The sequence below is a fragment of the Callospermophilus lateralis genome, chromosome 6 (assembly GCF_048772815.1).
Source record: "Callospermophilus lateralis isolate mCalLat2 chromosome 6, mCalLat2.hap1, whole genome shotgun sequence".
Classification (NCBI taxonomy): Eukaryota; Metazoa; Chordata; class Mammalia; order Rodentia; family Sciuridae; genus Callospermophilus; species Callospermophilus lateralis.
The window spans coordinates 46,402,016-46,426,386 of record NC_135310.1 but is presented as its reverse complement, the minus strand read 5'-3'; the positions used below and the strand labels follow the sequence as shown (position 1 = coordinate 46,426,386).

The 24,371-nt window shown below is 36.7% G+C and overlaps 2 protein-coding genes across 3 annotated transcripts in view; one reads left to right on the top strand and one right to left on the bottom strand.

Annotated features, from left to right (window-relative positions):
* The window catches only part of Mcm9 (minichromosome maintenance 9 homologous recombination repair factor), a 78,886-nt gene that overhangs the window by 41,927 nt on the left and 12,588 nt on the right, over positions 1–24,371 (bottom strand). For both annotated transcript variants that reach the window (XM_076858305.1, XM_076858306.1), the window contains 3 exons: positions 23,799–23,999; positions 20,157–20,282; positions 18,329–18,448 (listed from right to left, as the gene is read on the bottom strand). In XM_076858305.1, the coding sequence (XP_076714420.1) occupies positions 18,329–18,448; positions 20,157–20,282; positions 23,799–23,999 (447 nt within the window). The remainder of the gene's footprint in view (positions 1–18,328; positions 18,449–20,156; positions 20,283–23,798; positions 24,000–24,371) is intronic.
* Positions 2,231–16,248, top strand: Asf1a (anti-silencing function 1A histone chaperone). Its single transcript, XM_076858307.2, has 4 exons — positions 2,231–2,604; positions 8,512–8,627; positions 12,868–13,044; positions 14,488–16,248. The coding sequence occupies exons 1-4, from the start codon at positions 2,496–2,498 to the stop codon at positions 14,698–14,700; spliced, it is 615 nt and encodes a 204-aa protein (XP_076714422.1). The 5' UTR covers positions 2,231–2,495; the 3' UTR covers positions 14,701–16,248.

Below are 24,371 nucleotides of genomic sequence, written 5' to 3'. Positions count from 1 at the left end.
TTTTTTTTTTTTTTTTTTTGTAAGCCTGGCTTCATTAGAAGACACCTTAGGTCAAACTGCAAAAAGCATTTGTTTCTTTTCTAGGGGGTGCTAGGGATTATACTCAGGGGTGCTTTACCACTGAGCTACATTCTTAGTCCTTTTTATTTTGAGACAGGATCTTGCTAAGTTGCTGAAGGTTTGACTAAAATTGCTGAGGCTGGCCTCAAACTTGCAATACTTCTGCCTCTGCCTCCAGAGTCACTGTAATTGCAAGACTGCTCTACCAAGCTGGTTGCATTTCATTTTAACAAGCATATAACCTCATTTTTTATAATACAAGTGAATCAGCATCTGCAATAATCAGACAACTGCATACACATTGTCACAGGACTCATGTTTCAATCTTTGAATGGTCATTTTACCTTACCTATCCAGCATACCTTACATTATACAGCAATTTCTACTTTATCTTTACAGGTATAAAGACCAGAACTAAAAAGAGTGAAGAGTATGTTGTTTATCAGCCACAGTAATCTGTTTCTATCACCAAGTATAACTTTTTTACTAAAATGTGCACAAAACACTAGACTTGAAGAAAACTTACGTAGATCCTATTAGACTATCCAATCCATTGACAACAAAATGGCACCCCCCTCCCAGTCTAATTAACTTTCTTTAACGTTGGGACACCTGATATTAGCTGTCCCACATTAACTTTAAAAGATCATCAGATGAAGACATCTCATCAAAAGAATGCCTATAATCCCAGCAGCTGGGGAGGCTGAGGCAGGAGGATCAAGAGTTCAAAGCCAGCCTCAGCAACTTAGCAAGGCCATAAGCAACTGGGCAAGACCCTGTCTCTAAATAAATTATAAAAATAGGGCTGGGATGTGGCTCTGGGTTCAATCCTGGGTACCAAAAAAAAAAAAAAAAAAAAAAAAAAAAAAAAATCTACCTAAGTATGAACAATGACCAAAGAATGACTAATTAAAATTTGGGGCACTATACAAAGAAAACACTCTTCAGATACTTAGGAAATAATTTCACTTTGAATTTTAGTCAACTTAGTGGTTTCATTTACAACGTTTAAGGAAAAAATGATAGTTTGTGAATAAAACCATCATAAAACAAACCTTTATGTTACTCTTGATTAGTAAATAATAACAGTTGACACACACATGCTAAAAACTGTTTTTCATAATGGTAGTCAAGCAGCATAAATGAATCGATGTTTCCTAGTTCAGATTTTAACTGGCTACAGGAAAGTAAAGGGGCCTCAAAATTTGCTTTACTGACATTTTTATTTAGTAATGGCTTAGGTTGTGAATTTTTTTTTAAAAAATCAAATGTTTTAATATACCTTTGTGTTCTCTCCATTTCCCTTGCCTACATTAGTTGTCGTTTTGGGTCTTGGAGACTTCCATTTTCTTCTTTTATGCTCCCCAAATGGCAAAAACCTGGAGTGTAACTCATCGTGTCTGTTTTGTTTTGTTTTTCTCATTCTAGAAGATCTGGAATGGGAGTTAGAAAACCCAGGTGCAGCCAAGAATTACCTATTTGGATTTTCTAAGCAAAGTGTGTGGGGAAAATCATCCCCTCGCCCTTCATTTTGTATGTATTTAACGGCGCTGTCGTGCCTAAACGTAGACACTAGCCAAGATCTCGATTTCCAAAATGGCTTTGCTCCTTCAGAGCTGACATTGGTCTATAAAATAGAATTTATTTCCACTGCAACCAACCCTTCTCTCTACTCCAATTACATGATACAAGACAGCGGAGCCTAACCAAGTGTGAACAACTGAATCTGATCTGTTAAATTCAGCAGGGCCGACAGATCCGTTGCACTGATGTAAAAAGAGTGTTAAAAGGAAAAAAAAGAAAAAGGAAAAAAAAAAAACCCCAAAACCCTCACGGAGCACACGAGGGGCGGGATCGCGCCCTCCCGCCCCGTCCGCGCCGCGGCCACGCCCCCTCAGCGGCCACGCCCCCTCCCATCCCTGCCGCGGCCACGCCCGACGTGAGGCGCGGGAGTCGCCGGGCCGGGGGCGGGGCCTGGGCCGCCCCTCCCCCAGCTGCCGCCGCCGGCGGCCTCCGCGCGGGCCTCCCAGCCCGTATTCCACTCACTTTGTTCTCCGCCTTTGTCCTAATCCACACCAGCAGGTGGAGCCGCAGTTAAAGTTTCCGAGTCCATTCCGGGAGCGGGAGCCTATCTTGTTTGCCGCCGAGGCCCTCGCTGGAGGAGGAGGGTCAGAGCTCGGGTGCAGCCAATCGCGGGCAACGCTGCTAGTTATCAGAGCAGAATGGGCTGTAGTTTAGTGAAATAGGAAAGCTGCAAAACACTGTGGAGTGCTCCCGTGTAAATAAAAAGAGGAAAAAAAAGTTTCTCAAGTCGCCGCTGCACGACGTCGGGCCGGTGCCGGGGCGGGGGTCTGCGCTCTTCCGAGCGGCCGCGCGCTGGACTTTATTGTGCCGCAACAAGCCCCCGTCCCCATTGTTTGTGTTTTTTTCAAAATATGGCAAAGGTTCAGGTGAACAATGTAGTGGTGCTGGATAACCCTTCTCCTTTCTACAACCCGTTCCAGTTCGAGATCACCTTCGAGTGCATCGAGGACCTGTCTGAAGGTGAGTCGCGGCGCCGCCGCCCGCCCAGGCTGTCAGTTGCGGCTGCAGACGTTGAAAGTTTCCCGGGCCCGGCCTCGCGCTGGCGGCCGGCCGCGGCACCGGGCGGGCTGCGGCTCGCCTCTGCGGAGGGAAACTTGAAGTTGATGAACGACGGCCGCCGAGGCGCGCGCAGGTCCAGCCGCAGCCCCGGCGCCTGCCGCGGCTCAACTTGCGAGGAACTTGTTCGAGCGGAGGTAGCCATGTTGTCAGCTTTGTCTGGCGGGCGGGAGGGCGGTTCGCGGGACCCGCACACGCGCCCGCGGCGCCGGCCGGGACTAGTGCCGGGCTGGCCCTGCGCCGCGAGCTGCCTCCGCGACCCCCGCGGCCAGACTGGGCTGGGAGAGGCGTGTGTATGGTCGCCCCGGCGAGTTAGCAGCGGAGCCATCTTACCCCAGTAGAGAATTGGGCTGGCGACCCCAGCGTCACGGCGCCTCCTTTGCCCCGCTGCGGGTGACGAGCACGGCGCCCCGCCTGCCCACCTTCTTGCCCCTGAGCCGTAGGCAAATCCATTTTTAGAGCTTACGGTAGAGTTGCCATACTCTCCTGGCCGGCCATGCCCGGCCGCTCCGGGGAAGAGAGCGAGGCTGTCCTCGCGCTGATTTCTGGTTTCCTCGGCCAACCAGCGGGGAAGGCGGGAGCAGGCTCGGCCCCTCCGCGCCGCTGGCTCCCCGGGGGCCGCCCGTCCTCCCCGGCCGGTCCTCCCGACCAGCGCCGGGGATGCTCGTGGCGCCCAGGATGCTGGCGCGCAGGCTCCCCGACCAACGTGGACTCCTTTTCCTTAGTGACGGAAATCTTCTCTCCTCTCTCTCAGGAAGAAACATATTGCTAAGATAGGAAGTTACATTTAATCCAAGAGCAGAAATAAGATACTTTAAAAAATTTCCAGGACTTAATCTCTGGCTTCTAAATAGTCCGAAAGAAGACCGTCTTCGAGAACGTGTTGAAATCTAATTAAAATAACCACATCCAGACAGATACAGAATACACCCTGAACATAAAACACAAACGTGGGCTAGGAAATAAAAGGTAAAGTCCTGATGGCAACGCAACAGTCTTTAGTATTTTTACGTTTTTAAGATCTTAAAAAGAATCTTTTTAATACTTGCAGTAGTACATACAGTATTTAGAAAGCTAAAACTTGATAATCTTTAATATGTGCTTTTTTTAGATTTTATTAATATAGTTCAGTGCTTTATTTTCAAAATCTGAGTGGAAAAAAGTTTTGACTTAAGTATTAATTTCACAGTTAAAATAGGGGGCCATCTTTGAGCTTACATGTATATTTGAAAAAATGCATTTAAAATTATTAGGCTAATCATGGCACTGTAAAGCATTTTTTCATTTTAAAAATCAGTTCTTAATCTCTAAAATGTATTTTAAGTATGATGTTAATTTTAAAAGCAATGTGCACTCGTTGCAATAAACTTTTTAAAAAGTTGTACAAAGTAGCAGTCCTCAGTACCTACCCTCCTTTAGCTAACTACAATTAACATGTTAATATGTGACTTGTTTTAATATATACATCAAGCATAAATGCATGTATTTCATATGGAGCATATTCTGAAGGATTGCTCATTTATTAAAATGTAGTAATCTATAAAGAGGTCATGGATAATAAAAGATTATTTTTCTTACTATTTTGAAACCATTTGGTTACATACATTTACATGGTACTACTAAAAGCATTTCAACTGCCAGCCCATTTTTCATACCTAAGAGTCAGTCATTTTTCTTCCAAACAATTGCATATACAAATGGGTAAATATAAGAAAAATCCACCCCAATTTATACTAGGTGTTTTGGGCATTAGAAGACCTTCAAGTTACCAGTTTTTCTCAGTGATGCCTTCCATTTTAGGATGTTGTTACAGGGTCTTTACATGGCTAGTTTGAAACCTGCCATTTATAGAAGCCAAACTGTTCCATTTTTAATGTGGATCCTTCAGAACTCAGCTCAATAATATCACAGATTTCAAGAATACACCTACTTCCACTGGTAACACTTCATATCGGGGTACCATCACTGGGTATTTATTTAGTACTTTTTAAAATATTTTAAGCTGAGTCATTGAGAAGCTGCAAAGGAATCTTTCAAAAAGGTGCCATGCTTGTGTACTCCACCTAGAGGCTGTGTGGATTAAGGAAGTTGAGTTTACTGAGCAAATGTTCCTTTTAGGTTCCATACTTTTATATTGTAGTTAGTTTTTAATAATCTATTCCAGAAATTAAACTTCAGAATATTCTGAAGAGAATTTATAAATTACTCTTTCTTGAGCCCCAAGCCATAATTAAGCCACCATTTTTCATACTTTAACTGGTCAAAGTCCCCTGTAAAAACTATACTATTGGTTTGCTTCAGAAAAAGCCTTATAGAGTGTTTGTTTTTCAGATAATTGGATTGTTTCTAACATAAGGCCTATGTCAGGGAGTAAAATAGTTCTACAAAATGAAAGGTCAAGATTTAAGCAAAAGTTGGACTGGGGTTGTAGCTCAGTGGTAGAGCACTTGCCTGGCATGTGTGAGACACTGGTTTTGATCCTCAGCACCACATAAAAATAAATAAAAGTATTATGTCCATCTACAACTAAAAATAAAAAAAGGTTTAAGCAGAAGTTACAAAGAATTGACTGATCTTTGCCAATTTTTAAGTTTGTATATCAATAATTACAGTTACTGATAGTTGAATATTTATAGTATATTAGAATTGAACATTGTGATTTATACTCTGAATTTTCAAGCTTATTCTAATGCTAAGTGCTGCATCTTTACCCTAAACCATAGGTCTTTCCAATAGTTTAATTAATTTTAAATCCCCTTTGTTGACTTCCTTGGGTCACTCCCACCACCACAAACGGAGGTACTTTCCGCCTAGGATTTCTACAACTGAATGAAATTAACTTTTTATATAAATGAATAAGCTCTTTCAACTGGTAACCTACTTAAAGTAGATGACCTTATCCTTTCCTCTTTGAAATACAGAGGGTTGGATAATTAAATCTAGGTTAAAAATAATAAACAAGTAACACTAATTTATAAAAATTGCTGGCCATTTAAAATGCAGTAGGTTCCACAAAGATCCCACAGCATAAAAATCAATGTGTAGACATTCCTTGATTTGGTTGGTTTTACTAGCTAAGGCTAGATTATCCCTTCATCCTTCTTTCTTTCACCTCCCCACAACACCACCAATTACACTGCCTTATTTCACTACTAATTCAAGAGCTAGAAAGGTAAAAATTTATCTTCCCAGTTATGTTTTGGAGAGTCCAGACTTTGGAATTGCCCTAGCACATCTTGGATTTTGATTCTTTAGTATGTTGTGTAGATGAGTAGGTTAGAGTCCCACATAAAATACCTAAAAATATATACATGTATTTGCAAAATTACATCTATATGATAAAGCTGTTGAGGTTTTACCAACAGTGTTAAGTGGCAGAACCAGTACAAGCAGGTTTATAAATTATGGGTACATTCCCTATATCAGACAACATGCCAGCTTATACCATTGAGTCCAAGATCCTAGTGGTACAAATACATATGAAATTAACAATCTTATGAAAACCTCTATGACAATTCTCAGTCTTATCCTCTCTTGGCTAGCTTAGTAGCTTTCACATCTCTTTCAAAAGCTTCTTGGCTTTTCGGTCACCTACCTAATTAGCCAGTAGTTTCCTAACCTACTTTATTGATTCTTCTTTATCCCATCAATTATAATGGCTTTATATACTACTGCCAATTTCCAAATTTTATCAGACCTATTTAGTTATCTCCACTTAAACATGTAGTAAACATCTCAAACATGTCTACAACTAACACAGTAATTTTCCTCTCCTCCCACCTCAACCCCTGCAAAAAAAAGTCTCTCTTCCTGCTTCTATCATCAGAATTTATCCAGGATATAACTGTTCACATCCACCATGGCCACACATAGTCCAGTCCATGATACCATAATATTTTGCCTCATCATAATTTTTTAATACTTTTTTTAGTTGTAAATGGATCTTTTTAATTTTATTTATTTGTATGCAGTGTTGGGGATCGAATCCAGGGCCTCACACATGCCAGGCAAGTCCTCTACCACTGAGCCACAACTCCAACCCCTCATCATAATTTTTTGCAATAGCCTCCTATTGTCTTGCCCCCTTATAGTCTATACTGAACGCAGCAATTTAAATGATGTTTTAAAATGAAAATGGATCCCTGTCACTTCTCTGCTCAAAACCCTTCAATGGGGCTGAAGGTGTGGTTCAGTGGTAGACTGCTTGCCTGCCATTCACAAGGACCTGGATTTGATCCCTGGCACCACAGAAATAAAGAAAACCTTCGGTGGTGTCCCATGTCATTCAGTGTAAAAAGTCAAAATCTGTAAGTTCGCCTTCAAACCCTTGTCTTATGGTTGGTTACTGACACCCTTGTTCATTCTGTTCAAGTCCAGCCTCATTTTTTTCTGACCATGCCAAGCATGTTTTCTCCCTGACTGGATGCTCACATTGCCTGCTTCTTTATCTCTATCAACAAGTAGGTGTTCCTGTGAAAACCCAAATGCGGAAATGTACTAAAAGTGGGCTATGTAAGTGGTCAAAATCTAGGATAGAGCCATGACATAATAGGCCCTCAACAGTCACTGATTTTTAAGAACATGTATAAACCTGAAGCAGCTTTCAGTTCAATAAATTGCAGTTTATAATAACATAAAAAGTACCTATCATTTCTTTTATTAAGATATAAAAATATCTATACAGTTACACAAAAATGGCACTAACTAGATTCTCTTATAAGTGATCCAGAAACTCATGCCTTTGGGGGTGTTTGTGTGGTCTCATTGAATCTACCGTGCAGGATTCACTCATGAATCCAAGAGCAGGCCACACATATTGAACACCCTAAGAGGATGAGGAAGTCTCTTAAACATGATTTGTATTTATAAAATTGTCTTCCTTCCCCTACTAAAGAGGAGGCTCCTTCAAAGAGTAGCAGTTTTACTTATCCTTGCTTCTCCAGAGTACATTGTAAAAAGTATTCAATTAAGTTTGCTATTGAATTACATATCAAGTCTTAGAGTGCACCTGAGTTTGTTTTATACTCCTTGTGCCCATTGCTCCTATATATACTCTGTTGTGCAAACAGGTGGAAGGTTCTGGGTTTCCTCTTCCCAGTTTAAAGAATATATGACCTGAGGGAAAGAAAACCCTGTGGTCCTTTAACCACAGTTAGTATAGTTAGTAATAGGCATCAGTCCCAACTAAACCAGTAATGTGCATCTTCAGTTTATAGTTTCAGCCATGAGAAGTGATGATAAAACAGCTACTTTGTTTCAGTTGATGAGCTAATAAAGCCCTTATTTCTGAGTCAAAAGGGAGTTATGCTAATAATGATTTTTCTACTTGAGAGCTCTGTGCTGATTTGAATCTCACAAGACAGGCCTTCCAAAGTATGTTGAGGAGGTTGTTAAAAGATGACATGCAAAAAAGGGCTAAGGAATTCCTTAGCTAAATAAACATGGGAAGTGGTGGACTGAGGTTCCTGGTATTCTTTATTAAGGGATGTCTCAGAACACAATGTTGGCATGCTTTATAAATCTTTTAAGCAAGGTGTATAGCATTTCCCACGTTTCTGGTCATGCAGTCTTTTTTGTGAAGAGCACTGTTCAAGGACCAGTGTTTCAGAAAAGATCATTTTGAGAAAGTGGTAGGAAGAATGAACTCTGGTAAGAATTTTATAAGAAGCGGTTCATTGCCTTTCTGGATTTTCTGCTAATCGAAATCATTTTGCAGCCAATGTATGGCTAAGTATACATTAAAAGGGTCTTTTGATGTCATCTGGGAATGTAATTACTGATATGAAAAAATGTTTTGGTTTTTAACTCTAGACTTGGAATGGAAAATTATCTATGTGGGCTCTGCAGAAAGTGAAGAATATGATCAAGTTTTAGACTCTGTTTTAGTGGGTCCTGTTCCTGCAGGAAGGCATATGTTTGTATTTCAGGTAAGATTCATCTTAGTAAATTTGTATACCAGATATGTTTCTAAATTGACTGTCTCATGGTTCTTATCCTTTTACTTTTGTGTTAAATCACTGCTTCAACTACTTTTAATCTGCTGTCTTTCAGGCAGTCTCTGTCATAAAGGGACTGCACTTCTTGGTTTTATGTACTGAAGTGATGTTAATAATATTTTGCTTCAGGGAAGTGCACAGCATGCAGTAAACCTTATACTATATAATGGCACACATGGTGATTAATCTTGGGCTCTTCTCGTAGATCAGACTTTTAAGATGGCTGTCCAGAACATGGATTCAAAACACTTTTTGCTAACTGGTACAGTTAACTGCATAACCAGGCAATAATATGAATCAATAGTAAGGGAAACTAGACCATTTAGTAATAAACATTTTCAGTTTATGGTTTCAGCCACTAAGAGTGATGGTAATATAACAAAAACAAAAACTTTATTTCAGAATAGTCAGTAACTAAGCTACATTAACTATAGATGGAGATGTGTGATGTTGAGGCATTGGATTTTTTTTTTTTTTTTTTTTTTTTAAATATTTATTTTTTATTTACCGGTGGACACAACATCTTTGTTTTGTATGTGGTGCTGAGGATCGAACCCGGGCCGCACGCATGCCAGGCGAGCGCGCTACCGCTTGAGCCACATCCCCAGCTCCGAGGCATTGGATTTTGACGGGATCAAATCCAGGACCTTCTGCATGCTGGGCAAGCACTCTATAAATGAGTTTATCCCCAGCTGAGTGACTGGAATTAAAGTCCAGTGGTTTACTAAGGCATCTAATCTACATACCTTATCAAGGACTACTGTTGTAAGTCCACTAGTCATTTGTGAAGAGGAAAACTACTAATATAAATTATGTCCTCAGATACCACTGACAGTATTTGGTCTGTGCCAAGGCTTCAAACATTGTCTTCTGTGTGCAAAAATGTGATTTCTTTTAGTTCATGCTAAGTTGCTATATAAAACTATTGAGTCATTTCTAAATTCTCCATGCTTCTTGGAGGGAGACATTAATAATATTCCAAAGAGTAATTAGCCATAGGTTTTTTTTTTTTAAAATAAACTTATTAGTTTTTGTTATAAGTATTTCTACCCAATAAAGTCTCACTGAAAAGTCTTCATCAAGAAAGAAAAGTCTGGGGCTGGGGTTGTGGTTCAGTGGTAGAGTGCTCGCCTAGCATGCATGAGGCACTGGGTTTGATCCTCAGCACCACATACATGTAAAATAAAGATATTGTGTCCACCCAAAACTAAAAAATATTAAAAAAGAAAGAAAGAAAAGTCTAACTCTTCCTGTCACAGACATTCCTGTTTTCTCACTTCATAGTGACAAACCATATTCAGTTAAATTGGCCCTATCTGAAATCAGCAAAGAGGGATGAAGATATGGCTTAATAGTGGAGCACTCACCCGAGACTTTAGGTTCAATCCCCAGGGCCACAAATAAACAGGCAAAAGAATCACTCAAACACAGTCCAGTTCTAGGGATGCCTTTCCTAAATATAGAATTCAGAGACTTGTTCTCTTAGCCTTAGGAGCTTTATATTAGGAATGCATAAATAATTTAATGTATCAAAGCAAATGGTGAAGAAAAGCTCTAAAACACATTAAAAGGGTTAAATGAGTTGTACAAGTGTATAACCTTGTGAAAAGTGGCTAACACAGAACGCCCAGTTCTGCCGAAAGAAGCACTGCCATTACAGACCTTGGTCAAACCCCACACCGCTGTGTGTGAATTTAGACAAGCTCCCTAATCTCCCTTAGAGACTTCACTCATCTATAAAATGTAGGTAGGATCCTACCTTCATGAGAATGTTATAAAGAATAAAATAGTATCATCACTAACAATCTAATTACATCTTTAATTAGAACTAAATTTTTATTCTCTTAGTTTCTTGAAATTATTATATAAAGAGGCAGGAATTGATTTGGCCGACAAGCTTGGGGGAACCCTTACTTTACTGATAGTAATTCATTGTGTAGTAAAAGAAACTTGGGTTGACATATAGTGCTACTATAAACACTTAGATAAATGCCTTGATTTTGAAATAATCTATTGAGAATCTTTTTTTTTTTTTTTTTTAATTGTTTGGAACACTCTCCTAAGCTCTTGGTTAAGTATTATAAGGGAAAAAAAACTCATTCAATAGTATTTCCTTCTAGTGATAAGTAGCTTTACCTTGATATCAGTGTACATATTGCTAAAAAGAACAGAAAACACATGTCATTTGGATCATACTGTTTACCTATGTGTCTCCCACGTTTACAAAATTAACAATATCAACAGAAAGTGGCTAAGGTACAGTTTTTGATGTGTTTTAAGTAAAGCATGCCATAATATTCTCCTGTTCTGCTATGATTCTGCTCAGAATTATTCAACTTGCCTGTTTCTTGAGTTGTCAAAGACTAGCAGTAAGACAGCCAGACATCTGCCCCATATTGCTGGTTGAAGGCAAAGATCAAAGATCTCTGTCCATCACTTCCTTATCATGAATGATCTGAAAGACTTGCTACTTTCTCTAATTGAATTTGCTAACCTGAGTACTTTAGCAAACAGATTTTTAAACAAACATGCCGAGAACCCATTTGTTGCGTGATGAGAAGCAATATGGAGGAGAGTTCCCATAATGCTACTGAACTATTTCCCATCTCCACCTACTGCAATATGAGAAACCCTATGGGTACTTTAAAAGTAGCCTAACCCCTCTGGGGAAGAGGTGTGTAAGATCTCTATGATAATCATCTCTGGGATAAGCTCTCTGTCTTCATCATGGTGTCTCTCCAAGGAGATCAAAAACACCTTCAAGACAGGATCTGAATAATAAGTAAATTTCAAAACACTAAGTGCTTAAAGCTGTACCAAATATGAGATTATAAAGATGAACTAGATGGAACTCCTGCCCTGGACAAATTAGGGAAGACTGAAGAGTAAACATAATTTGATTGTTGAGCATACAAGTACATTTTAAAAAGCTGCTAACTCTACCTTCTTAGTTAGGGTTTATAAGGATACAAATTTTTTCAGGATGTGAGGGAAGTACATTTCAGGCCAAGGGAACACTATGTTCAAGGCACAGAGGTAGGAAAGATTATCAGCACATCTTAAAGAATTTGTTTAGTAATTCATATCTAGAACAAGAATTTAGAATTAAAGGAGGTATGAATGGAGTTATTAGAGACAAATTATGAAGGATCTTAAAAATGAAGATAACCAAGATTTTGATCCCTACAAAATGGGAATAATCTAAAGGACAGAAACCGATCTGTGTTTGAATCCTAATGCTGGCAGCAGTATAAAGGCTAGAGGTGAAGAGACAAGTTAGAAGGTTTTTGCAATATTCCAGATAAGAAATGAAGATATGAAGCCAGCCTTCAGCAATGAGAGATGTTGAGAATGACTGGATGAGAGAGATAAGCATTGGCTGAAATTTTACCTAGGCCCAGGATGGATGCTCCTTAGTGTCCTGACAACAGTAAGCTAATTTGTTGGAATTTGCTAGCTGCTTCAGGTTGAGCTCAGAGGTCTCAGGTATTATCACTGCCTATGTCTTCTCTGTCTGTGGCTCCTTCCATCCAGTCCGTGTCTTTATTTCCTGTACGCTGCTATAGATACGGCCCTAGCCTTTTCTTGTGTTCATAGCCCCTTCTCTTCTCGTTTCACCTTCTGCATTTAAAAGAAAGTCTTTGATATCATCTACCTAAAACAATCTTCACCCTCATTGAATTTCCACCAGTATAGTGGTTTAAACAGCATGTTTTTTTTTTTAGCAAAGTGACTATTTACAACAGTGGATTATTAACATTTTTTTTTAAAAATGCTGTATACATTTCATCTTCAGTTTTATACTAATTTACAATTAGAATATCTGTTGAGTGAGCATGAGAATATAAGTGTCCTGGTATAATAAACATTTCTTGCCAATAGGCTATATAAAGATAATATTTATTAATTAGGTCTGTAAATTATAACTGGACAAAGTTAAAATCCATAAGACTATTGATTTGATTGCTTAAGGGTACTTAATTATAGCGTGGATAAACATGAGCAATAGTTTTAAACTAGAAGCCTATCTCAAAAATGAACATTTGCCTTCCTAATGTGATTTCTAAGTTCCTGCTGCACCTTCAATTGATAGTGTTAAAATAATGAAAACTCCAGCCTTTCATGCCATTAACAGCTTTTTTGTGTTTCTTTTCTTTTTAAATTATTTTAGGCTGATGCACCTAATCCAGGACTCATTCCAGATGCAGATGCCGTAGGTGTAACAGTTGTGCTAATTACTTGTACCTATCGAGGTCAAGAATTTATTAGAGTTGGCTATTATGTAAATAATGAATACACTGAGACAGAATTAAGGGAAAATCCACCAGTAAAACCAGACTTTTCTAAGGTAATATTCCTATCATTACTTTTTAATTACTTATAGTTTTTTTTTGGCAGTTGCTATTTCACAGTACACTATGAAAGTGGCTTTGATACAAAATAAATTTGAAGTCCTTGTGCCATCTGGGCAAAGTGATTATTGTTCCATTATCATGAATCACCTCAAACCCCACATCCAGTGAATTACTAGTATTAATGTTGGGCAGATATCTTGATAGTCTCTGATGGTTTACAAAAATGAAAGTGTCTCTTGTAGAATCAGGCCTTTGTTTATGTCTCTGTTGCATTTTTCAATGCGTCAAGATTTACCTGATTTTAACTTTTAGGACAAGCAAGTTCATATCTGTGATATTATTGATTAATCACTATTTTTATCTATAAGTTTTCCCAAAATTATAGGAAGAGATTTTGTGTTTGCATTGTATATGAATATTGTTATCTTATGCCACCTAAATGCTTTGTTTTAGCTGCTGTTCTTTGAAGTTAGACTATAGGTCTTAATTTTTTTTTTTCCTTCCCTTCTGTACTAGAGATTAAACCCAGGGGCATTCTACCACTGAGCTATATCCCAGCCCTTTTTCTCTTTTTCAGTTTGAGACAGGGTTTCTGTAAATTGCCCAGGCTGGCTTCTAACTTGGATCCTCCTGCTTCAGCCTCTGAGAGCTGAGATGACAGGCATGTGCCACTATGGGTGGCTTAGGTCTTAAATATTTCTGATTATGGAAAACAGCTTAAATTCCATGAAGTTAAAATATGATTTAGTAGTTTCAAAGATATTTAGTATCTTATAAGTTTCTATTGGGAACCATTAGCAGTTTAATAACTGGTGATTTTGTGAGGATGCAAAGTAAGCAAAGTTAAAATAGTACTATCTGCCAGACCTTTCAAGAAAAATTTCATGACTGTGGAATAGAAAGTTCTCCTTTCTGATAATAAGGCTGGAATGCTTTTTATCCTATTTGTGGGGCCTTCTATTGATCTATTACTTGTATTGAAGAAAACAAAGAAACTAGTATATTGTTTCTAAGAATGAGCCATAATAATTAAAAGGTAGGAAGCCACTATAATGAAGTTACTACGTATTCATAATAATAAATATTTGGGGAACTTATTCATTTTCCTTGCAAACATCAATCTAAAGAGATGTTGTTTCAATAAAGCATCCTCTGAAGTATTCACCTACAAAAGACTTTTTCCCTCCCTTTTAGGAAATAAAGTATAGAAGAGTTAGATGGCTTATTGGTAGTGAAAGATCTATATGAATTCCCTCAGATTCTCCTTTTTTTTGTTTCTACTAGGAAAATAAGTTCTTTGCCGTGGCCTCAGTCTTCGTTTATTAGTTAGGCCTGAAGGGCTTTATTTGACTTATACCTTTGTATGTGAATGCCTCTACTTGCTATGGCAATCTAACTTTCCTAGTGTTTACCATTTATATGTTTCTTTCCTCTAGCTTCAAAGGAATATTTTGGCATCTAATCCCAGGGTCACAAGATTCCACATTAACTGGGAAGATAACACAGAAAAACTGGAAGATGCAGAGAGCAGTAATCCAAATCTACAGTCACTTCTTTCAACAGATGCATTACCTTCAGCATCAAAGGGATGGTCCACATCAGAAAACTCACTAAATGTCATGTTAGAATCCCACATGGACTGCATGTGACCACCTGCCATCCCTTTAGTACAGATTAAGCTATTAAAAACAGAACTATTTCCCTGAAATTCCGTAAGTACATAGTCAAGACACAATGTGAAGAATTTGTTTAAAAACATCCTGTAGAAAGTTTATAAGAAAACCAGTATTTGAGCAAATTGTGGAATATAAATACAACTATTTTTAAGTAATTTTTTTTCTCTAATGTGTTATTTTATTTGTTCTGAAACTAATCTGATTAAAGCATATATATTATTTTCTTCTCCTTTATATGTAATTAAAGCACTTATAAAAAGGAAAATGTGAATCATCAAACCAGATTGGGAAGATGTCTTAGCCTCTTGGACAATAATCTTGGGACCACTATTTTACTGGCCTTTGAAAGAACAAAGTTGACTTCAACTAAATATTTCTTCCTGTGAAGACAAAGTGTGGTTTTAATTTAAGAGGCAAATTTCCACTGGTTAACAAAAAGGAGTCCTTAAAAGGGGAATCTGAAGTCAACTAAAAACTACCAAGAACTTTAGGTTTCAGTTTTTCCAGGCCACCATAACATCTTGTAGCTGCTGTTATAGTTCATGTAATATTAGACAGTAGTTGGTTTGGTTTCTAAAATAATAACAAATGTGGCTAATTGTTTATAAGGTCCTCTGGCTATGGTTTTGGTTTTATAACAGGACATCAAAACACATGAACTATAATTCATTTTTGAACAGTGATTTCGACATATCAAGAGCATATAAACTCCATAAGTTTAAGAACTTGAGATTATAATAGCTCAAATATGCTTATTAGACTTATAAAAGTACTATGAACTTTAAAATTTCTTTTGATAGATCATCTGTTGTTGGCACTATTTATATAAAAACAGTGGATTTAGGAAGGTATATTTAGCTTTATCATAACAGATTAGTTACTATTTTGGAAATACCTATATTTTCACATCTGTACTACTCTTCCCCATGTCCTCTGACAACTTGAGAAGAATAGGATCAGGCATATTTGTAGTTGACATATTCTAGATAGCTTTTCCAGATAACAGGTTTTTGAAAAGCAGTAATGGAAAGGAATTTATTTAACTAAATGGGTCAAAAGGTTATTTTTCTTTTATGACATCTAGGTACTTCAAAAAGTCTCTATACTCCATTAAATTAAAGGTAGAATATTTTCATTTGACTCTTGCTGCTAAGCAAGGTAGCCATATGATTACAGTTTATGCAGTGCCTTCATATCTAAAACTTTTATACTGCACTTTTTAAAGTTTTTATTTTGAGGAAAGGAAAAAGCATTTGTCTAAATACAGACTCTTAAGTTGTATATATTTCATGTCATTCTAAAAAAGTGAATTTGTGAAGCAAAGTTTTGCTAAATATTAAACTTTGGAATTTAATATGCCAGATTATTAGAATATTGTCCATTAACTAGTTCATAGATTTTAAAAGCAAAATGCCTCCGACTGTTAAAACTAAATGAAGAAAATATCATCTTTGTCTAACTGAAATTAAAAGAAAATGTTAAGGTATTAAAATGAAAATAAAAGTAATACTTTCCAACAAAGAGCTCAGTGATTAATCTAGTAGGAATAAGATATGTTCTCATTAGAAATAAAACATATAAACTAAATCACCAAATAATGCAATCCACTGCTGACTTTTTATTCTAATTAAAACATCACTTTGTAGTGACATCAAAGAGTTAGGTTTTTATATCAATTTGGAAATTGACAGCTAATTTTCACACAAATTTCGGACTTAAAAACAATTACCTTTTATTACCTTAAGTTTTATGGCTCTATTAAGTTAGTTTTAAAATAAGAATGACTGAAAATCGATTTGGAATTCAAATATTAATAACTAAGAACTAGTGTGTAGGCTTTTTTCTCCCTGGTAGCCTCATTTATAGACACTATATCTGAATTTAGCTGGCAGGCTTAGAATTGTTTTTCCCGACTTTTGATCATGAAAAATATAAACGTGAACAAATCACCTAACGGCACTATAGAGATAAGCTGAGTAGGTTGGAGGAAATCAGGGTATCATCTGAGCTGAGAACACATTCCAGGAATCTGAGGAAGCATACATGAATTTGTCCTTTATAACCTTTAGATTTCTATATGGTCTTATCCTGTGGTTTTAGGATTTTTGGATTTCTAGTTTTATCAAAAGTCTGACAGCAGTTTTCAAATTTTTTTTTTACCATGATCCAAAAAAAAAAAAAGCATGACCCTAGCAACACAAGTTTATATTAATTTTCAACGCATCCTTTAGTGTACCTCACTATGTGCTGCATGACTCCCTAATGGATTGCAATAATAGTTTGAATAAAAGCTAATCTGGTCCTTTGAGTAGGTGAGAAGTAGCAGTCAATTTTCTACGATTATGAAATTTATATTCCCTCTATCAGTCTTTTTGCTCATATTTGGGTTATAAAATAGCATAAAAAAGAGGGGAAAATGCTAATGTATTTTTACAATTCACTAACACAATGAGTTAATAGCCATTCATGATGAAACTTCCTAAATAATCTTATGTTACTGGTAGTCCACAAGATGACTTGGACTTATTTCTTGACATACCAGGTAATTAGGAAATATTCCATGTCAACATTCCACGTAATTACTTGGGAAACATCTTTCTTTGTTGCAGACACCACTTTATTCAGAACCCTAGAACACTGGATTGTAAAGATTCTAAAGTACACAAGTGTTCTTTATATAATTTTTCCTACTTCCTTTCAGTAGTAGGTCTGTCCACTACTTTCAATTTATAAATTACTCCTTGTTAATGCATATTAATGTACTGTTTTATTTTAAAACTCAAGAGGCCATTAACTTATATGGGAACAGTGGAATATCTTGGTATATGATAAACTTTGAAGTGTAAGCTTCTCATAAGAAATTTTAACATAGGTTATGGAAATTAGGCTCTCTTAACAAGTAGCAAATAACATGTGTGAAACCAAACGCCCATTTTTAGAACAGGAGAAACATTCCAATCAAAACTGTAAAAATACAAAATAGCATCAAAATACATTTTTAAAAATATTTTTTTCTGAATTCCAAAGTTGCTTTATAAATATTTACATCCTATCTGCAAAGGCTTTTAAATGTACTTGATGAAGAATCATTACAATATATGAATGAAGCACCATGTTGTATATATGAAAGTATGCTTTCCAAATAGTAAAACAGATATTTATCTTATACCTAAGAAATTTCAGTAAGAAATACTATTACACATGAGACGCATGAACATGAAAATGCCTTAAGTTCTACACCATCTATCTACTTTTATAAAGTGAAATTTCCCCCATGTAATTCATTTTGATGTTTTGTTTACTGAAACTTCATAAAATGCCAAATGATATGTACATTTTCCTGAATAAATCTGTATGAAAGTAATCATTAGAAAATGAGAAAAATCATAGCAAAACTAAGATGCAAAGATAAGTAAATGTGAAGCTTTCTAAATATTTTCTTAGAGCTACAAAAGTTGCACATTTCTTTCAATTTTTGGCAGTTACTCTTAGAAAAATCAGCTTGACATTTATCCTAGTATAGGTACCTTTTCAGAAGACAAAGTCATTGGGTTAGCTTCTGAGGAATGTTTAATTTATTTGAAATTGTCATGTACAGTACCTGCACTGGTAGATCCAATTCCTGTGGTCAACACAGATCTTGGTGTAATCTTGGCTGCATATTTGAGGAATTGAGATTTCCCTGTGCCAGGATCCCCAACCAATAAAAGATGAGGTTCACCTAGAAAAAATTAAATAAAATTTAAAATTCCTATAAAAGGATCCATGAATAAGTATAATCAAAAAGAAAATGATCCACTTGGAATGCTAACATAGTTTATTTTATACAGTGTTATTGATGTATACTTTTATGTAAGGTTCAAGAAAGGATTTAACTAGACAATCTTTAGGACAGGTAACTCTCATAGTAATCTTTACTTGATTACTGAATGTGACATTTAAAATCTAAATTCTATTAATAGATTGTGTGCTATTTCCAGAAGTGTAGGCCCTTGCTAATTTTTTAAAAATTTGGCTTATAAAATTTCTGATTTTATTCTACCAATTTTAAATACCAAACTACTGTTATTAAATCTTTCTATTCAAGTCATACAAGTATTTTATTCTATTTTTATTTAAATATTTCTAATTGTTGGAGATTTTTAAAAGTGCTTTATACTTGTCAAATCACGTAAGATCTAACAAATAAGCAAAAGCATTTCTTATTTTATGAAAATATTAGTAGCTTAATAAAATATCTATCTTTAAAAAATAGGTGGTTGCAGTGGCATACACCTGTAATTCCAGCAACTCAGGACGCTAAGGCTGGAGTGTTGCAAGTTTGAGGCCAGCCTCAACAACTTAGCCAGACTCTATCTTAAAATAAAAGAGTGGGAATGAAACTTGGTAGATCTCTCAAAATAATTAAATATTCTTATATTTCAAATGCAACATAAATGAACAAGTGACCATTCTTTGGTACTTGTTATCTCACTGACCAAATGTCTTCAGTTTACTCTAGTGTTTTCTAAATATATTAATAGACAACCCCTATTTAAGCTCAGCAATTATCAGAGATCCATGTATATAACAGATGATGAAAACACATAACGTATACAAACCCCATACTTAGTATTCTATGCTGAACTATTTTTTAGAGTCTCTACTAACAGCCTGATTTATGATGATGTTCTTTTAGTTATCTAGTTTACTCTTTGGTTATTATGGCCCATGTGAGGGACATTCAAGTCAGTTAAGTGTGTTAGCTGCAAAAGAGCTCTCTGCCATCCAGACATAATTATACACTTAGAGTAATCTTTGCTTGAATGTGTGACCTACAGCAGCATCTCATGGCAGATGGCACATTTGCTATCTACCAACAGAAGGGGAATCAGCAGGCAGATGACTGAGAGCAGCAGTCTGAAAGAAATATACCGACAGTCCCAGATGGAGAGACTGACTTGGCAATATTAAAAATGCGCTATTTCTAATCTTCTTAAAGGAAGACTCAGGATCCAATAAAAATTACTAGTAATAAAAACATAAAAATTTTATTTAGCGGCACCTGTATAGGGTAGATCAATACTATTTACCTATTGAAAAACTTAATTTTTTTTAAATGTTTCTGGAATTTGGGAGAGTAGTTTCTGATAAAGGTGCTGAACTAAGTATGAAATATACAACAGTCAGCTTTGAAAGAGTATATTTAGAAAATCTCAAAACAGTGCTTTTACTAGGAAAGAAAAAGCCTAGCTTCTGTATTTATATGTGTTAATTTTTTAAAATATTTATTCTTAAGTTTTAGGTGGACACAATATCTTTATCTTACATTTATGTGGTGCTGAGTATCGAACCCAGTGCCCCGTGCATGCTAAGTGAGCTCTCTACCACTGAGCCACAAACCCAGCCCCTATGTTAATATTTTTTAATTTTCAAAATAGTATACTAACCTCTGACCCTTGTTCCTGTAGCATCAGTCCTTTGAATCCCACCAGCCAGCACCATGGCCACAGCAAGCTTTACTAGATACATCCCAAACACTTGAGGGCACAAGCTGGCCAGTATTTCATTCCTTCCTGGGAAATGTAGAAAGATCAGAAGTTACCAGCAATTTTCAAGAAATGCTAACTGTAATCTCCCTTCCTATCTTAACTGACTATAAACATATTCTTTCTACTAATTTAAAATGATCATGAGGGCTGAGTCTAAATGATTAAAGAGAGCAACTATTGTGGTTCTTCTTTTCTTATTAATGCCGTTAGAGGATAGTCTGATTTTTATTCTGAGACCTGCCTGCTTAAATCTCTCATACTTCTGAAGAGGCACAAAGAAAGGGATCTCCTTTTCTTCCTCATCTACTACCTATCAGGCCAGCATTTCCTTTAAAATTATACCAGCTATACTTATAATTTCAGTAAACTTAATCCACTCCTAAATTAAGTATTGAATGTTAAAAATGAGTCAGAACTTAACAGCCAGAAATCTTTAAAGGGGTAGTTGGAGCTTATGAAGCTTCTCGAAAAGTGGTAGAGAAGTAAAATCAATCTACCCTGCAAGTCAATTTGACATTTACTCTGAGCATTTTGGTAAATTCTTTTAATCTTGAATAGGTTACTAGAGTATCAGAGTATCAGTATTAAGATCATCGCAAACTATAGCCCCAACAAATCAAGCAGGAAATTTTGAATTCTTATAATTATGTGCTTTAAATAAAAGACTATCATTGTTTTAAGTTCTGTTTTTATACATATCAAAACACCAATCTGAGAATCTCCATATCCCATTCATCAATTAGTCTTTTATCTCATTGCTGACCTAATCAATCTATAATACTCCAGCAGGCCTTCCCTGAACCTTTCCATGATTTTTTAAAAAATTTTTTTAGTTGTAGATGGACACAATATCTTTATTTTACTTATTTATTTTATGTGTTGCTGCTGATCGTGTAAGGCAAGCGCTCAACCACTGAGCTACAACCCCAGCCCCCTTTCCATGATTTATGGCCCTACACACAAGGACTTTTTGTATTGACACAATTTTTTGTTTGTTTGTTTACTTGTGTTTGTTTGTTTGGAGGCTGAGCATTGAACCCAGGGCCTTGTGCATACTAAGCACATGCTCTGCCCTCAGCCCCAGTAATGAATCAAATTGACTCTGTCAGGTAAGCTATGGTGATTGTGACCTGGGATTGCAGAAAAGTAAAGAAATGAAAATCTTTTAGTAAAAAGGGAACCAGAAAGGAAATGGTAAACCCAGGAAGTTCCAGAGTTAACAAAGTTTAGAGAAAAAAAGTCAGGAATCTAAGCAGATAAGGTCTGAAAGGAGGTAGGTAAACTGACCAGAATCTATGGCTTACACATAGAAGGAAGATACCCAACTAGCAGGTTTAAGAATAGGTACACTGACTTGGGAGTCACCCAAATCAAACACTGTTCAAGGGCCAGCTTTGTTGAGTTGAATAAAGGTGGATTTAATAACTAATGTGCTGATGGGAAGCATATCCCAGAGGTAAAATCACAGGCCCTGGTATCATGTCTGGACTCAAATCTGAGTGCTGTTATTTACCTCGGATTTAACTCTGGGTGTTTCTCAACCTCTCTGCTCTATTTCTATGTAAAATGAAGATAATATTGGTATCTCAGAATTCTTAAGGATCAAAGGAGTTAACAAATATACAGCATACAGAAAGTTCCTAGCACATAGTAGAGACTTCTTAACCATTAATTCTTTCCCGAATTATCTGTGCTTGTTTCTGATCTCAAGATCTCCTTAATACAAAAGATACACAATGAAGGTAGAACTGGGGTACCAGCAGTAAGCAAAAGGGGAAGACCATTATCCTAAATGTGTTGTCTAAGTTGAAGAACATGATTCCTTGGATTATGCAATAGGTGCTTCCATGGCTTTACCATGGAAAATACATTAGGGTGAATACCATTCCATCACCTCCTCCCTCCTGAAATTTCTGGTTCTAGACCTTGTTAGTGGTGTGGCTATGGTCAAGTTATCTTCTCTTATGGCATGGCCCTCAGTTACATCAATGAAGAAAACCTTTGATCTAAGATAACTAAGTCACCCCAGAGAGGGTTCAGATGGCCCAAGAGACCTCAGCACCAGGGTTAAGGGGTCCTTGAGGTCATTATAGGTTAGAATAAAACTTCTTGAGTCTCATCCAAGTCAATATCCACAGTATTGAGAAACAAGTCAACCTCCAGCCTTAAGACGCAGAAGGAAGATGTCCTGTTGGAAACAGGTCCTCATCCTCACCTCTCCTCCACCAATACAGATATAGACTTTGAAATGGTCAAATATAGTGCACTGGTACCTGATATATAGGAAACTAAGATAGAAACAAGATAGGTTTTTAAATCATCAGCACAAAGCACTTGTGAAGGTCTGATTAGAGCACAGCATGATGACCAACCTTCACTGTTATAATGCAGAGTTGAGCTGTGACACTGAAATGAATAAGGAATGACCATGTGCCAAGGAAGAGTACAAATTATTATAGGGACCTCATCCTAAGAAAACAATTTTGATCAAAAAGTTCACTTAAAAATATATGTGATTCTTAAAGCACTTCGTAATAAAGCCACAGTAGAGAGAACTTTGGGCTCTTTTCTATGTAGATCAAATAAAAGAAAGATCAGAAACTATTACATATGTGTTACACACTTAAGTTAAAAAAATCCTGCAAAATATAAACAAATTCCCATGTTTAGGTAAATGGAAGCTATTTTATGAACTTTAATCTGTCTAGTTCTGCATGGAACGTAAGAATAAATATATATTTGATTTGTGGTGAAGTTTATTAGAAATAGTCTATTACAGGCTTCAGTTTAATTTTCTCAGAAGGTGCCTCCAAGGAAGAATGAAAAAAAGGGAACATTTAATTGGTGTTTTTTTTCATTTGGTATTTCCAATAAAAATATATATACTCAAAGGCTGTGATATTTTGTTCTATGTAATTACACCTTAGTCTGACAGAATTTTTGCTGTGGTGACAAAGTTTATTCTTTGCATCTTCTCATCATCTCCTATGTCCTCCCTATTTAAAAATCTTCAGCTAAAATAAGGAGAAGTTGTCTTTATTGTAAAAAATACATTAGAAAGGGGCTGGAGTTGTGGCTCAGTAGTAGAGTGCTTGCTTAGCATGTCAGGCACTGGGTTCAATCCTCAAAACCACATAAAAATGAATAAAAGTACTGTGTCCATCATCTACAACCAAAAATATATTTTAAGAATACATTAGAAAATAATGGCTTGAAGAGAATAAGGTTTTACAATAGGATGAGTTTTGACTTTTTAAAGAATTGCATTCTTAATTGGTAAAGAAGGTAGGAAACTCTAAAACTGCTCTGACAGTATAACAGTTGTTTAAAATAACTGAAAGAAATAATCTCCAGGAAGATCTATAAGTAGAAAAGACTATGCCAGAAAAGGGAGACTACATCTAGAGGTACTAAAGCTACCCTTTGAACTACACCACTGACTTATGCAGTACATAAGGCTGTCCCCAAATCACAGACATCATATTTAACTACTGAATTTAATACCATTAATTCATAAGCTTCATTCCCTTGATCACAAACCTGCGAAGGGATCATTCTTATAGTCTTCCCAAAAGTCTTCAAATTCCTTTCGGATTTCCTCATCCATAATAATCCTTGATGACTGCTCATTATTTACTTGGACGTAGTTGGCTTTCAGCACTATCTCCACTTCACAGCGTATGTCTTGCTGAAAGGGCTTCCACCGTTGCATTACAACCCCATAAATAGTGAGGTCATCACCTGGAAAAAGCACCAAGTAAATCCAGCAATAGCTGCATCATGCATGCTGCACACAAATTCATGTAACAAGGGACCTGAAATTATAAATAATTTGCTCATCCAGAAAATAATTTGGAAGTAAAAGGACACCCCATGGGCTGGGGATGTGGCTCAAGCGGTAGAGCGCTCGCCTGGCATGCGTGGGGCGCTGGGTTCAATCCCCAGTACCACATAAAAATAAAAAATAAAGATGTTGTGTTCATAAAAACTAAAAAATAAATATTAAAGAAATTCTCTCTCTCTTTAAAAAAAAATTAGATTCCTAATTTTTTTTTGGCAGGGGGGGCGGGTACTAGGGATCGAATTCAGGGGCACTCAATCACCAATCCACAT